The 17,109-nt window shown below is 40.9% G+C and overlaps 1 protein-coding gene across 2 annotated transcripts in view; it reads right to left on the bottom strand.

The window, feature by feature from the left end:
* Positions 1-13,309, bottom strand: part of YLPM1 (YLP motif containing 1) — a 64,401-nt gene extending 51,092 nt beyond the window's left edge. Inside the window, exons 1-3 of one of the 2 annotated variants that reach the window (XR_011569005.1) lie at positions 12,235-13,309; positions 2,607-2,843; positions 1,158-1,337 (exon numbers count right to left, since the gene is read on the bottom strand). Coding sequence is in view for 1 of the 2 variants with exons in the window: in XM_070797874.1 (XP_070653975.1) it covers positions 1,158-1,337; positions 2,607-2,843; positions 12,235-13,110 (1,293 nt within the window). In the remaining variant the exon portion in view is untranslated. The remainder of the gene's footprint in view (positions 1-1,157; positions 1,338-2,606; positions 2,844-12,234) is intronic. The other variant, XM_070797874.1, reaches the window with a different exon arrangement.
* Positions 13,310-17,109: the final 3,800 nt, after the last annotated feature.

The following is a 17,109-nucleotide window of genomic DNA, read 5'->3' as shown; positions in this document are numbered from 1 at the left end:
CATTCGCCTTTCTCCTTTTAACTTAATTATGTAAGTTATCACAGAGTCAAAAAAAAAAATATCAACTGGACATCCTTTGTGGCGCAGTGGGTAAGAAATCTGCCTGCCAATGCAGGGGACCCGAGCTTGATCCCTGGTTGGGGAAGATCCCACATGCCCACAACAAAGCCCATGTGCCACAGCTACTGAAACCCATGCGCCTAAAGCCTGTGCTCGGCAACAAGAGAAGCCACCGCAATGAGAAGCCCATGCATTGCAGCTAGAGTAGCCCCCATCCTCTGCAACTAGAGAAAACCTATGCAGCAACAAAGACCAGGCACAGCCAAAAATAAATCAATTAAAAAAATAAATAAAAGGATATGCTTAAAAAAACCCAACTAATCACTAAAGCAAACACATATCTCAGCAGTTTTTAATATTATATATGGATCATTTTAATATTATTACTGAAAATGATCTGTTATAGACGTAAGTTTACACCTCAAAGATACAAGACATACAAGGATCTAAGTCACTTCATCTTTTGTGGTGTATTTGCACAGGCTTTCTGGGGTGGTTGCTTTGATCTTGTCAGTAGATTTTTGCTTGTCATACTTTTTAGGCAAAACACAGGTTAACTTGAAGCAACATAGGACGTTCTGGTTCTTTTCTCTTTTTTTTTTTTTTTTGGGGGGGGGCAGTCTGCACAGCTTGCAGGACCTAGTTACCTGACCAGAATTGAATCTACACTCTCAGCAGTGAAAGCTCAGAGTCCTAACCACTGGACCGCCAGGGAATTCCCTGTATTTTTTTAAACTGAAATATAGTTAATTAACGATATTGTGTATCAGGTGCACGGTATACACACACGCACACACACACACACACACACACACACACTCTCTCTTTTTCAAAATCTTTTCCATTATAGGTTACTATGAGCTAGTGAATATAATTTCCCGTGCTCTGCACTAAGTCCTTAGTGTTTACCTATTTCACAGACAGTAGTGTGTTATCTTTTAAAATCCACAGGTGACAAATGTGACAAATAACTACTTGGGCACTCCAGGGGGAACATCTGATACTTTTCCTTCATCACACTTAAATCTCTTTCATGAGAAACAAATCCCTTAAGCATCTGGGACAACTTTCCACATGTCCGTGAGGGAAGCTCTCACCTGGATGTGCGGCGGATGTTGTATAACCTGCTGGTACTGCTGCAGGATCTGCTGGAGCTGAGTGTGCTTCTGCATTATTCCCTGGTACTGGAAGCCAACTCGATGCTGCTGATGCTGCTGCCAGTGTGCGGCTGCAGCCTGCAACTGCTTCAACCTGGCATCTTCTTCCGGGTCCTCAGACTGAAGGTGAAAGAGGGGGTATGCTTTATTCTAACCATAAACAGCTTTATTCTAAGTCATAAACAAGAAACATGAATATGTAATAAAGTATTATGCTATAATAGTATGGTATCAGGAGAAGGCAATGGCAACCCACTCCAGTACTCTTGCCTGGAAAATCCCATGGACGGAGGAGCCTGGTAGGCTGCAGTCCATGGGGTCTTGAAGAGTCAGACACGACTGAGCGACTTCACTTTCACTTTTCACTTTCATGCACTAGAGAAGGAAATGGCAACCCACTCTGGTGTTCTTGCCTGGAGAATCCCAGGGATGGGGGGGCCTGGTGGGCTGCAGTCTATGGGGTCGCACAGAGTCGGACACGACTGAAGCAATTTAGCAGCAGCAGCAGTATGGTATCATAAAGTCCAGAATCCCTGCAACTCTGGCTGAGAAAAGCTATTCTATCTTCAGATAAAATACTTAGTTCTGTTAAAATCTTAGTGTCTTACCCTGTGATCATGAATACTAACACAAAGGAATTTACAAATCCCACAGTCTTTGCTGTAATAATCACCTCACTGTTCCTCAATAGGATAACCATTTCCCCAGCAGAAAGTAATCCACAGTTAGTGTCCTTTCCACTATATGAGAAACCTCTTTTTCACCGTTAAGTCACTTTTCACCAGCTGACTACAGTGTAATCATTATGTTTCATTAATGTTTCTACATAAGGCTCTTGGGAGAACAATGACCTTTGGACCAATCTGAGGACTTTCCATGTGCCAGCCAGTAGGTTAAGCTTCAAGGATTATCACATTTAATGCTTCAATGGCTCTATAAGAAAGCTACAATTTAAATATGCCCATTTTTTAGATGAGGATATTGAAGTATAGAATGGTGAACTAACTTGCTCAGAGTCACCACCAGTAAGTAGCAGTGCCTGGACTACAGCACAGGCAGTTTGACAATAAAGCTGAATCTCTTAAATTATTGCCCTGTGCCATCAACATGAAAACATCCACCCTGGCATCCCTTTAGTGCTTAGAGATACTCAATTCAGAAGAGTGTCTAATTCTTCAATTTCACTTAAACCATGAAAAAAATGTTCTTTTCTAAATCCCTTGAGGCGTACATCTGATTATTCCACAAAAGAAATTTTACATGCACTTAAAAATGAAAAAAATATATCCATTTAAAACAAAGGTATATATATACATACACATTTATATATATGAATCAGAAAAAAAGCTGAATAACTTAAAAATACCAAGTAATTAATTTCATGGTTACCTGGGGCTCCTCAGGTGGGAGAGGAGGTGCTGCGTCTTCATTAGTGGGTGGTAATGGAGGCTCCTCAGATGCAGAGGGTTCTGGTACTTGGCTGGTGGCAGGTACAGTAACTTCTTCTTTCACTGGCTCAGCTGCATCCTTTGCTACAACAGGACCCTTTTTGTGTCCCGGCAAATGCACTTTTGTCCTCTGCTGCAAACTAAGCAGGTGCTGTCGATACCAATACTGCTGCTGTTCCTAGAACAGAAACCATTTTTTTTTTAAGAATTTTAGTTGACAATCTTACATATCTGCAATTTGGCTTTGACAGAGAGCTACATCTGTGTCTGTGTTCACGTACTTATACATAATAAAAGGCAAAGCTGAACTGAAAATGGCAAATAAACAAGATCTTTCCATTCCCCCCCCGCCACATGTATATAATTAAGTTAAACCAGAAGGGGACGACAGAGGATGAGATGGTTAGATGGCATCACCGACTCAATGGACGTGAGTGTGGGTAAACTCCAGGAGTTGGTGATAGACAGGGAGGCCTGGCGTGCTGTGGTTCAGGGGGTCACAGAGAGTCAGACACGACTGAGCGACTGAACTGAAGTTAACTCATACATATTAATTCAATATACTTCTCTGTCATTAAAAAACAAACAAACAAACAAACATGCTTTTGGAGGTGAAAGCAGTCTTTCTCAAAAACGACCAGAGTAAATCCTTCTAGTATTCACAGCTACTTGTTTTTAACTTGCCTTTTAGTTTGTTCAGTTTTATCCATAGTGGTCTCATGATTAATGAATATAACCAAATAGTCCTACCTCCTTTCTTGGTCTTCTCTTTTGCATTGTCCTTCCCTCTTTTAAACCCCTGCTGTATCATTAATCTTTTCATTTTATTTATTTATTTTTGGCTATGCTGGGTCTGTGTTGCTAAGCAGGCTTTTCTCTAGTTGCAGTGCATGGGCCTCTCTCTGTGATGACTTCTCTGGTTGTGGAGCACAGGCCCTGTAGTTGAAGCACACAGGCTCAGTAATTACAGCTCCTGGGCTCTAGAGCACTGTCTCAACAGCTGTGGCACACGGGCTTAGCTGTTCCATGACATATGGGATCTACCTAGACCAGGGATTGAAGTTGTGTCCCCGCCACTGGCAGCCAGATTCTTTACCACTGAGCGACCAGGGAAGCCCTGTTATCATTAATCTTGCCATACCAAGGGATATATGCATAAATGAAAATACACTGTTTCAGAATGCTTTCTATATATTTTTAAAGTTTCACTCTGTCTTCCAAATATTACTGTAATTTAATTTTCTGTATGCTTATTTTGTGCTTCCACTTTCTAAAAACTACAATAATAAGTTTAATGTGGAAAAAAATTAGAAGATACAGTCTATCTTCATTATTCATGGATTCTGTATTTGTGAATTTGCCTATTTGCTAAAATTTATCTCTAACTCCAAAATCAACACTCAGGGAACTTTCACAGTCACTTGTGGACACTCAGAGATGGGCAAAAAATTTGAGTTACCTGAACTGCATGTTCCCAGCTGAAGCAGAAAATGGCCATGCTTGGCCTTTTTGTTTAGCTCTTATACTATAAATGAGTGTTCTTTTCAAGGTCTCTTTAAAGCCACATTTTTCATATTCCTGTACTTTTTGTTGAGGATTTTTCTGTTTAAAAAGCACACCCCTTATTGAATAGTTGATTCAATGTTCATGAATCAACAGTATACATTAAACAAGGTGTCTAAACAGAAACACATATGAAACAAAGTTATGTACTGACTGGTTGATGCAATCAACCAAAGTGACCAAAGGCCCACAGACACCTAACCCCAACAAGCACAGTGCTGAACTGTTATCTACTGTCCTAAGTGCAAGAAGACTGTGATGTGCCTTATGGAGAAAATATATTTGCATTGGATAAGCTTCCTTCAGGCATGTATTATAGTGCTGTTGGCTGTTGAGTTCAATGTTCATGAGTATCCATTAAACAAGGTGTCTAAACAGAAACACATATGAAACAAAGTTATGTATTGACTGGTTGATACAATCAACCAATGTGACCAAAGGCCCACAGACACCTAACCCCATATTTCCCAACTAGGAGCAAAGGTTCGGATTTCACTAATTCAGTATTATTGAAAACTTAATAAAACATAAAATACCTCATATAAAGAGACTCAACTACAAATAAGTAAACAAACAATAATTAAAATCAACTTTAAAAACTCACCACTCAGAAATAACTATAGGATCTTCATTTTCCCAGTGTTATATAAGTCCCCATGGTTACAAGGTTGTATAAGGGGGAAAAAAAGCCGTCGTAACACTAAAATATTCACTAATGAACTGCCCTATATACTTCTATAATTAACAACAGCATATATTTCTATTATAATTATAAAGATGCAGGATTTTATGAAAGTGATATTGGAGAACTTCAGAACTCATTAACGACAGGGGAGGATGGAGCAGAAGCATTACCAGTTAACAACCAAAAAGAATTCTTATAACATGAACTGCAAAAGAGGATGACATGAATATCCAAGGCTGAAAAACAGTCCCTGGAAAAATGCATGAATCCCTAAAATATTTTTTCAACATAGCCAAAAACAAAATAAATGATGACAGTATAGTGTTGTCATACAATTTTGTCACAAAAATTATAGTACAGAAATCTGATCTAAACTTTGTTCTTTATAAACTCTAAGACTCGGCTATTCTTTACAATTTTTGAGCTTTATTTTTCAAGACTGTGTCCCAAATCAAGGCTTTTTTTCCCTTTTTACAATAAACTTTTGGTTCTGTGTTAAACAGATTCATTTTACTTGAATTCACTGGGATTCATTATCTTTGGATAACCAGAATGTCCTATATTGTTACTATTTTATTGTATATCCTCTCTAATTTTCCACATGCAAACATACCTTATATTCTTTTCTCACTAAACACACTGTTTTGTTATCTGTTTTTTCATTCACAGAGTGTAATTTTCTTCAGAGAGATACGTCTCATGCTTTTCTCATATCCTACCTGGTGCTTAAGCACACTGCTGGAGCACACAGTAGAACGTCAGTAAGTGACTGCTGATCAGCTAAAGACTTCTCTTCTAGGCTACTAATTTCTATGACCTGAAATTTGCTGCAATCCATTAGGAAGACTAAATGCCATCTCACTAACTCCATCTTGAAGTCTGGGTCACAACTAGATTTTTTTCTTTTTCATTATCATACACATAATCATCAGCTCCTGGAATGTAATTACTTTTACTATCCAACATCAAAAAAAACAAAAACAAAACACTGCCATGGCAGTCAACAATAACATGGTATTAAAACATGTTCAACTCTCTTCCATTATTCTATGAAAATACTGAAAAACAGGCTTGCCTTTTAGCTTTAAAAAACTGATAAACTCTTTCAAGTAGAAGTTAAAAGTTTCCCTTTTCAAAGTTGTTTTGAAAGTATTATCAAAAGATACAAAGATGCAAACCATCTTTCATAAAACTAGAAGCCAGTGGCTATAGATAAGAAGATTCTTCAGATCTAGATTCTTTATCAGTCTGCACCAACCTTATTTTCATGCTTTCTATCTTTGTCTTAGACCTAGTCTAAGGTTAAGAACCTTGTTAGGAGCTCAAGTACTTGTTGGTTTACGGACAGCATGCACTGCAGGTCTATTTCCATTTAATATGAACCCAATAAACAGAACCCAGTTCTAATTCAATCCTAGGATGAGGTTCTGGCACATCTTTAAAGCTCTACAAATGAATGATGATGAAATCATTCAGAAATGTCCTCAGTGATCTCAGAGAAGGCTGCTTTATCTCTATTTTAGAAATGAATAAAAACGTGCCTGGACTTGATAGAAGCTGAAATAGTAGCCAGTTCTTCTAAGTATCTCATTGTATCAGACAATTCCATTTCATATAGGATGTTAGGTCATTTGTAGAGGACAAACACAGTACATGTCACATTGAAAAAGAGACTGAATGGAGTTAAAAAGTAAGGATGTATTCACCACAAATACCATTACCAAAAAGATGCTAATTAATCCAGCAAATACTTACTGACTACTTGCTACCAGTACAGTAAGGAACTAGGTACTGAGTGATTCTCCAAGTAGGGAAATATAAAGAAGGAGGAACAGAGAGACAGAGAATGAATGAACGAATATATGTGTATATGTATGTGATGCTTTAAAGATTAATTCTGAAAGGTTGCCTTTCCTATCCAGGTTGATTAGGATAAATGCCTGTAACACTAAATATTCAATGCCAACTCCTAAAGCAAGTGGTTTAGGGAAAGGAGACGATAAAATGATGAAATGGATTTCCACTTAAAAAATTTACTTAAAATATTTATTTTCAGTATTTTTAAAGTTCACAGTCCATTCCAGGAATTAAGGTCACCAGATAATCTTCATCCCATTTTAGGGAAAAAACCAAAAACTCCTTTATTTTCCTCTTCCTCCAGCCCCTGCCTACATTCTCTCTCTCCTTCAGTCAAACTTCTTGAAAGAGTTGTCTATACTCACCATCCCCATTTCCTCACCTTCCATCATTCCTCAAATCAATGCAATATGGCTTCAGTCACTATGAAACTGCTCCTGCCAAGGTTAACAATAATCTACATGTCAGTAAATGCAAAAGATAACACACGGTCTTCATCTTGCTTGACCTCTCAGCAGTGACACAGCTGACCACTCTCTCCTAGAAACAGTCTTCCTCGCACTTCTGTGGCACTTCGCTGTCCTGATTTTCCATCTACTTATTTGGCCTCTCTTCCTAGTCATTCCCTTAGATACTGTGGTTCTGCAGGGCTAGGCTCAATGTCCTTTAAACTTAATTCTTACTCTATACACACTCCTCAGGAGACCTCATCCATTTCTGTGCCTTCAAATATCATTTTTATGCTGATGACTCACAAGTCCATCATATCTCTCAGATCTGGCTTCTAGAATCCAAACCCATACCTTACTTCCAACTGGACATCTCCATTTGGAATCTTTTATCTCAAGGATCTTAAACTCAGTAAATCTAAAACTTAAACTCATCATTTTCCTTTCATCCCCAGACCTGCTGTTCCCTCTCCTGTAGGCTGTTAGTATATAGAACCACCATCCACCCAGTTTCCTATCTCAGAAACCCAGGAAGCATCCCCGATGCCACCCTCTCCACTACTACTCAATCTCCAATTGGATTCTAGCACCTAAATATTTCTCCAGTCTTTCCACTTCTTTTCATCTTCTCCATCACCATCCAAGTCCAAGCCACTGTTAACTCCTGCCTGGATCACTCTCTAGATCACTCTTGCTTTTCTCGACTCCACTCTCCCCAAAGCAGAATGAACATTCAACAGGCCAATCTGGCACAACGGCCTATATAAAACCCTTCAATGGCTTCCTACTACCCTTAAGATGAAGTCTCACCTTAACCTTCAGTCAACCTTACTGAACTTTATTCTTTGAACTCCTATCTGGTCATTTCCTACCCCTTCTTCAGATTTCATTTAAATACTACTTGCAAAGGGAGATCACTTCAATGAGGTTAGCGCTCCCGGCTATATTCAATCATTTGAAAAATATTTATTATTCATCTACTATGTGTTAGATCCTGAGCAAGGTACTGTGACTATAATGGTGAACTTAAAAAAGCTCACCTTTTCCTATTCCTATGGCATAGTCTAGTGATATTTTCTATATTATTTTTCCTCAGCGCTTTACACTTCTCTTAATTACTTTTTAAATGTCTTTTCCTCCCATTGGAACAAATCCAATGAGAGCAGGTACCTTGCCTATTTTGATCACCATCTCATCGCTCCAGTACTAAGCGCAGTTCCTGGTACACAGTTGTTAACAAATATTTGAATATTAAATAATGACTAAAAACACTAATCAAAGTCAACAACTTTACTTAAGTTTTGAGCATAAAAAAATAAATTACAATTCATGAAAAAATAAAAGACCAGTATGCATTTTAGTTAGCCAGTCCTTTAAACTCAGAGAAAAGTTAATTCTTCAAAAATCATATTCCATTAAATCAACAACACTTTACGATGAAAACTAGAAATTAAATGGAAGACTATCAAGCATTTATCCTTTATATGCTAACTGCATTTCCAATCAAATAGCCCTAGTTTATGAGTGATAAAGTTTTTCTTTATGACATGCCTGATGGTAAATGTAGAAGAAATGGCAGAAAAAAAATCACCACATTGTGACCTCTAACTAAGAAATGATTTACTCAAAGACCATCAATCGATGAACCACTAAATGAAACATTAGATATGGTATTTATGGGAAGCTTTATAGGGGAGGAATCGGACTGTCACCCCCTGAGCAATCTTGGCACCACTACGGGATAATCGGGTACTCAGTGCCTCCTGATGGGATGCCAAAGAGGTACACCGCGCTCCCTAGGTTACAAAGTCCCCTTGCCAAAAGGTGAACTTAAACCTAAGAGGGTTTCATGGTTAACGTCTAGTTTATGAAACACATGGGAGAGAGGAACAAACCAAACACCACCATCAGGCAACAGGCAAATTCACAACGTGGGACGTTCTCTAGGACAACCAACACAGATTTTTCATCAAGATCAATGGCAGGAGCAGAAAGAGAATCATAGAGACTGACCTAAATCAGGTGTTCTTAAGGGAGAGTGATTTTGCCCCAGGACATTTGGCAAGGTCTAGAACTATTTTTGGTTTTCACAACCAGGTGCTGTTAAGGCATCTAGCAGGGAGAGGCTGCTAAACATCCCGCAACACACAGTACAGCGCTGCAACAAAATTACCCTGCCCAAAATTGCCTCAGCTGAAGCCCGATCTCAACAAGCCCTCAAAACACTATTGAGTCCAGCTGGGAATTTTAACACGGAAAACAACAAGGAATTATTTTGATTAGTACGATGAGACAATAGGGGAAATGTAAATAGGTCAAGTATTAGATGATACATAGAAACCTGTTAATTTTGTCAGGTGTTATAATGTATGTTTACCTTAGAAGAAAGTCTTTAAAAAAAAAAGACATCAATTAATTAAGAGTCCAGGAATGAAATGACGTGAGATCTAAGGGTCATGTGAAAATATTTCAGCAAGAACTACAATAAAGGCCTAGGTAAAGCATACATGGCAAAATCTTGATACTTGTTGAATCTGAGTGATGGGTAATGGGGGGGAGGATCATACTATTTTCTCTACTTTTGTGCATATTTAAAATCTTTCACCATAAAAAAAATTTTAATGACATACTCCAAAAACAAAATATGAATCAACTAAGAAGGGTTAATTGTCACGGATTGGCACTGTCATGAAGAAAATGTGTAGTATCTAATAAACCAAAGTATCCTAAGTCTAGAACACGACAACTCTTTTATCTTATTCAACACATCTTTGTGGAAAGCCGCCAGTTTGCAAGGCACTGTCCTAGGTGCTACAGGGGATAAAAAGGTGAACATAGAGAAGAGACTTTTGGACACAGAGGGGGAAGGAGAGGGTGGGACGAATTGAAAGAGTAGCACTTACATTATCATATGTAAAACAGATAGCTAGTGGTGAGTTACCGTATTACACAGGAAGCTCAACCCAGTGTTCTGTAACAACCTAGAGGGGTGGGTTGGGGTGCTGGGTGGGAGGGAATTTCAGGAGGGAGGGGACATATGTATCCGTATGGCTGATTCACATTACTGTATGGCAGAAACCAACACAACATTATAAAGCAATTATACTTCAATCAAAAATAAAAATTAAAAAAAAAAATGGTGAAACAGTCTCTTTCTGCAAGGGACTTATAATCTGAACAGAACAGAACCAAACCACATGGGTAAGCTGAGGCATGGCTTCATGGACAGCCTGATATCAGAGGGTTGAGGAAGTTGGGACAAATTCTAGACAGAGGTTTAAGAAGGAAAAAAAAAAAAAAAACACCTTAAGAGGCTTAGCACCGGCCTTCTTGTTCTGACCCATTCACACCTCTCAAATCTCATCTTCCACCACTTTCTTTCTGGCTGTCATCAAAGAATTTGAGGCACTGAATAGTCAAAGCACTGAAGATGTTCACCATAGACAAGGGTACAAAAGCAGAAAAGCAGAGTTCATGTTTATATTAAGGACTGGCTTGATTTGCCCCCACCACTACCAAAAAAACCCCCAATTCATTGGTTTCTCTAAAAGGCCAGAAAAAGTCTAGTAGAGATGAGAATATAAATGTCATATTTTGGCTTGGACTAACTCTGAGAATGTTTGGCAACAACAATAACAAGAAAAAAACCTAGCAATTTCAGAGAGGGGTGGTAAACGGGGAGAAATTCTGTCTATAATAGAGGAATCTGAGCAAATAACATGCTGCTGCTGCTGCTAAGTTGATTCAGTCGTGTCCGACTCTGTGTGACCCCATAGACGGCAGCCCACCAGGCTGCCCTGTTGGTACTAATTTGGTGTAAGCTAACAGAATCTCTCACTCTACTGTTTTACCCCAGCATCTCAGCTGTTTTCTCCTCATGCTTTTCTTAATTTCTAATGCCAAACCACTGTAAACCCAAACCATCCTCAAACCCATCTTTTGGAAATCTTTTATATGCAAATCTGAGCTTGTAAATTAAAAGATTCTCTTTTCATTAGAGAAGCTAGGTAGATTAGGAATTGCTAAAAGTGTCTATTTTAAGAAATCAAAACAAATGATTTCTTCTCCTTCATCTTCTTTCCTAAGAAATGAATTCATTTATTACTGCTACTCTATCAATCTTTGACATGGAAGCATCACTTCAAACAGAAGTTGAGAAGGGCTCTCTCATGAATGGAGAGATGGCATGAACTTTTTTTTTTTTTTTTTTTTTACAGCTTGGCCAAATTCCAAGGCTGTTACTCTGGAGTAAATGGTAACAATAATGCAATGCAGCAAATTGGTCATGTCTTAAAACTACCTTTAAGTGATGTGAGAAAAGGGCTGTATGGGGTCAATTCCTGAAAATGACCAACAGACTCCCAAAAAGGTCATATATGTAGACTTCCCTAGGTATGGCATATATATATCTATAAACAGGACGTTCCTGATTAGAACAAGATTTCCATCCTTCATTTGCTGAGATTAACTCAGCAAATTGACAGCTATTAGTGGCCCTTAACTTTCTTTTAAAGGAGCTAACTGGTCATAAGATTTATATTCATTTCAAGTGTCAGCCCTTTGAGAAGCTTCTTTTTTTTTTTTTACGCTGCCTCTCAAATACAATTTTAAGTTACAACTGTGGGCGCGGGGGCGGGGGTGGGGGGCGGTGGTGGTGCAGGGGGTGGTGGTGCGGGGGGAGGGGGAAGAAAGGCCCTTTGCAACAGCAACAAAACCTAAAAGGCTGGTTAAAGGAAATCAAAGAATGTATCTGGGAACTAACTCTTGATCCACCCAACTACTCTGGTGTCTAGAAACATCCTCAAACACTGTTCTTCTAATAATCCACGTTTAGCGGATTATAAAGCTGGTGTGTCAGATCCCTGACTTTTGTGAAATCCTTTGGAGTGTAAATTTGCTCGTTATTGTTGGGGGAGGGGGAGGGAATCAGGCCAAGCACTAGGTATAGCCTCCAGGGCCAGCTCATTTAGGGCCCTCTCGGTAAGAGACTCAGCTCTGGGCAGGAGCTTTCTTACCTGTGGAGTCATCGTAGAAGGGTCTGGCTCAGGGGCAGCTTGCTGCTGTTCAGCGCTCTTGTTCTTGGCCCCACTCTCCAAAGGTTCTTGCTGGACAGTTGTCTTATTCCCAGGAGGGGCGGACGGCGGTGGCGGAGCCAGCAGCTGGGGTTTAGAATGGCCTTGGGAAGGGCGGGAAGGAGATGCCTGAGAAGAGGGCAGATAGGACTGCGAATGGCTCATATAGGACTGCGAGGAGGATGAAGAGGAGGAGTAGGACGGGGTGGGCGCCAGGTAGGACTGGGACGGTGGGGACTGGGAAGGGGACGGCTGGGCGGGGGGCAGGTAGGGCTGAGATGAGGCCGGAGGGTAGTACGAGGGCGGCGGCTGAGGCGGGGGCAGGTAGGACTGAGACGGAGGCAGGTAGGACCCGGGCGGCACCGGGGGCGACTCCGGGGGGGAATCCAGCTCCATGGGAACCAAACCAGGAGGCCCGTCTCGTTGGTGGTGGAGCATCTGATGTTTGTACTGCTGCTGCTTCTGATAGCTGAGGGCCGGCCCTGGCGGCGGGGGCATCGGCGGCGGCGGCGGCTGCCAGTCCCCGTAGCCGCCCCCCGGCATCCCCGGTGGGGGCGGCAGCGGGGGCGGCGGGAGGTGATGGGGCTGCAGCACGCACTGCATCTGCTTCTGATGCATCTGCTGCAACTGCTGGAGCTGAGCCAAGTGCTGCTCGCGGAAGCTCATGAAGCCGGAGGAGGAGGGGGCGGCGGGAGTCGTCGAGCTCGAGTACCCGGGCCCCGGCGAGGCCTCAGGAAGCGCCACCGGAGGCGGCGGCGGGACCGGCGGCGGCGGCGGGTAGTGGCTGCTCCCGCCATAGCGGCCCCAATTCGGGTACATATCGGGAGAAGAAGGGTGCGGCGCTCGTCCCGGCGCCGTTACTCGTCGCAACCGACCCTCCAGGAGCTGCGGCGGCGGCGGCGGCGACAGCCGGAACTCGCGGCGCCTACAGGCCCCGGAGCGTGTAAACGGAGCGCGCCAGTGCGCCGGCGCTACCGAGCTGGGCCCGCGACCGGGAAGGTTGGGGGACCGTACGAGCGCGACTACGCCTGCGCAGTGGCCACAGATCGGAGAACAAAGGCGAGATAGAGCGGCCCAGTCCTCAGCGACTCTCGGTTGCCATCTTTCTTCCGGTTAGGATAATGTCGGGGCGAGTAGAAGGTTCCCGTAGAACCATAGAGTCTCATCGCTGAAAACGGTGGTAGAGATCCTATCGCTTTGCGGGTTCATTTTTGAATGGAGAAAAAAAAAAAATAGGTTCCATTCACAATAGCAACGATCGCAACAACAACAATTAAAAAAAAACACCTGTGAAGCAGGTAGGACTAACACTAAAAAGAAATATGTACAATCTGTGTGAAGGAAACTACCGAACCGTAGCGAATCATATCCGAGTGGAATAAAATTAGTCTTGAAATAATGGAGATGTTTACCATGGTTCTGAATGAAAAGAAGAAAAAGTATAAAGATGTCAGTTCTCAAATTAAGTGAATAGGCTTCAGTCAGTTCTAACAAAAAAATCCAATTGGGAACAAATCTGTGATGATGTATTCTGAAGACGGAATGTAAATCTTCACCAATTCCTGCAGGTATTGTAAAAGCGGAGAAAGGAAATTCTTTAGAATAAATCAATGCAGAAAAATTTACGTTGGACAATATCAGCCAAGGGGAAGAGAGTAAATGCCAGATAACAAGATTGTCCAGAGAGGACTAGATTGGATTTAGAAAATAATCCAGTCTCATGTAAGACTAAACAGGAACTCCTTTGGCTTGAATGAATCGCTGAAAAACAAAACTGATACACCCTGAATTCTGAAAAACAAAACAAAAAACTATGAGACTGTTAACTGTGTCAACGTGTCAGTTCTGCATCACTCAAAGATTTGACATTGCTTCTATCCTAACAACCCAGATCTTCACCTCTCTTAGGAGGGGAATGTGAGTAGAAAGTGGGGCAACTAAGTATCCTTCAGAAGAGCTTTTCATTCTCAAATAGAAATTTAGTTGTGTGCCTTTTAATTTTTATTGAAATATAAAGTGCATACCTATAATTGCAAATCATACATACAGCTAAGTGAATTTTCACAAACCAGTCACTCTTGTGTTCAGATCAAGAGACAGAACATTACCCAACTCAGAAACCCACTTACTTGTAATTTTAATATTTTCAATTGAAATTCTTGAAAACTATAGAAATAAATGTAATTTCCTATAGAACGGGCTTAAGGAGAAAGATTTTTATGATTAATGAGAAAATAATCTCATTAGATGCAGAAAAAGAATGTGATAAATTTCAGTATCCATTTTTTTTTGGTGGGGGGGGCTGCCTTGGGGCCCACTGTGTGCAGGCTTTCTCTAGTTGCAAGCAGGGGCTACTCTAGTTGCCGTGCACAGGCTTCTCCTTGTAATGTCTTCTCTTGTTGTGGAGCCGGAACTCTAGGCATGCAGACGCACAGTTGTGTCACACAGGTTTAGTTGCCGCACTGCGTGTGGGATCTTCCCTGACCAGGGGCCAAATCAGTGTCCCCTGTATTGGCAGGCAGATTCTTAACCACTGAACCACCAGGGAAGTTCTCCATTTATGATTTTTTTAAAACTATTTACTTTCTTAATTAATAAATTTGGCTGCGTCAGGTCATAGGTGCGGCATGCAGGATCTTTAGTTGTGGCATGTGGGATCTAATTCCCTGATCAGAGATGGAACGCAGGCCCCCTGCGTGGGGAGCACGGTATCTTAGCCACTGAACCACCAGGGAAGTCCCATCCACTTTTAATTTTTAAAAAGATTTGCAAGTCAGAAATAAAAGGAAACTTCCTTGATCTTATACACAGAGTACTTACTAAGAAAACTACAGCAGACATCACAATGCTGAAAAGTTGAAAGTTTTCCCACTGAGATCAAGAACAGATGTTCACTACTATCACATCTGTTAAGCGTTGAATTTTGTTCCTCCCCCACCCCTAAAAGATTTTTAGGTCCTCACCCCCAGCACCTCAGAATGTGACCTCATTTGGACATAGGGTGGTCCCAGGTGTTGTTTGTTAAGATGAGGTCATACAGGAGTAGGATGGGCCCCTATCCAATGTGACTAGGCTCCTTATAAGATGACCATTTGAAGACAGCACACAGAGAGAATGCCATGTGATGCTGAAGGCAGAAATGGAGTCATGCAGCTGCAAGCCAAGGGATGGAACAGGTGGAACAAACACTGCCAGTGGGAGTGTAAATTGGAATGACCACTCTGAAATACTGTGGCACTATCTAGTAAAGCTGAGCAGCCCCAGAGCCTATGACCTGGGAATCCCACTCCAACAAAGCATATAACCAACAGAAATGCATACATATATATATATATATATGTTCACCAAAAGACATGTATAAGAATATTCATAGCAAATACTACTTGTAATGACTGAAAACTGGAGAGCAACACAAATGTCCACCTGCACTAGAATAGATAACCAAATTTGTATACTTTACAAGGAAATACAAAACACCAAAGAAAGAATGATCCAAAACTACATGAAACAAACTCAGATGAATCGCACAATGTTGAGCAAAAGCAGCTAGACAGAAAAGAATATATACTATACGTTTGCACATATATACATTCAAAAATAGGTAAAATTGATATATAGTGTTGGAATTTAGGACAGTGGAGGGACAGTGACTGAAGGGGGCAGAAAGGGACTTGCTGATGCTGATTCCTCATCTGGGTGCTGGTTGCATATCTAGGCTGGGTTTATGAGCAATTCATCATCTATACTATTTTTTATTTGAACACTTCACTGTTTGTATAATTCAATAATGTACCTCCAGGAAGACTGTGAAAGACAGAAGTTCCAAAGAATATTTACTGTAAAATTGACTTTACAGATTGTTCAAAAATAGGCAAAATGAAATCATAATGTTGAAGTGAAGATAGTGCCTTTGGTGAGAAGGAAAATGTTAGTGACTGGGATGGGTCACAAGTAGGGTTTTTTGTTTTGTATTTAATATTTACTTATTTATTTGGCTGTATCTGGTTTTAGGGTCAGCAGGTGGGATCTTCCTTGCTGCATGCAGAATCTTTTTGTTGCTGTATGTGGGCTTCTCCAGTTGCAGGGTGACTTATGGGATCTTGTTCCCCAACCAGGGATCAAACCCACGTCCCCTGCATTGGAAGCATTGGAAGGTAACCACTGGACTGCCAGGGAAGTCCCATAGGTAGGGCTTTAAAGGGCTAACGATGTTCTAATTCTTGAACCAAGTGGTAATTATGCAAATATTTCCTTGTTAAAACTTACTGAGCTGTAAATTTATCCTTTGCCGCTTTCTGATTGTGTGTTTTATACCTCACAAGTTTTAAGTTTTTAAAAGAGTGGGAAGGAGAAGAAAAGTGATGATAGTGGTAAACTGAGAAAGATGAGATTAGATGGCCAAAGGTGGAAACCTTTCTCTTGGCCTTTTCCTTTCCTACCTGGCATGGTAGGTTCTTGCTGTCAGGCCATCTATCCAGAACCCCTCCCGCAACAGGGGTCTTTCATCTCTTCCACAAGGGGAAACAGCACTGATGTTTAAAACAGGTCCTTCCACATTTCCCTCATTGTTTTGAGATAAATTTCAGCATTGTTCTAGATGCTAAAGGAAATCTTATCCCCTACATTCTTACTCTGGGGGAACTAACATACAGTTGGCCATTCCAGTCTTGTAGCTTGCACAATTAATTTTCAGAAGTCACAGCAATCTTCATTATACAGAACCCCTGTCTCCAGAAAATTCTTTAAAGGAAGCCTCATTGTTTGTGTGATACTCTTCTCATGATGTTTTAATAACATTGAATTCACATTATATGACCT

Source organism: Bos indicus, chromosome 10 (assembly GCF_029378745.1).
Source record: "Bos indicus isolate NIAB-ARS_2022 breed Sahiwal x Tharparkar chromosome 10, NIAB-ARS_B.indTharparkar_mat_pri_1.0, whole genome shotgun sequence".
Lineage (NCBI taxonomy): Eukaryota > Metazoa > Chordata > Mammalia > Artiodactyla > Bovidae > Bos > Bos indicus.
Note: the sequence above shows the minus strand (reverse complement) of the source record. Positions and strands in the feature narration are given on the sequence as shown.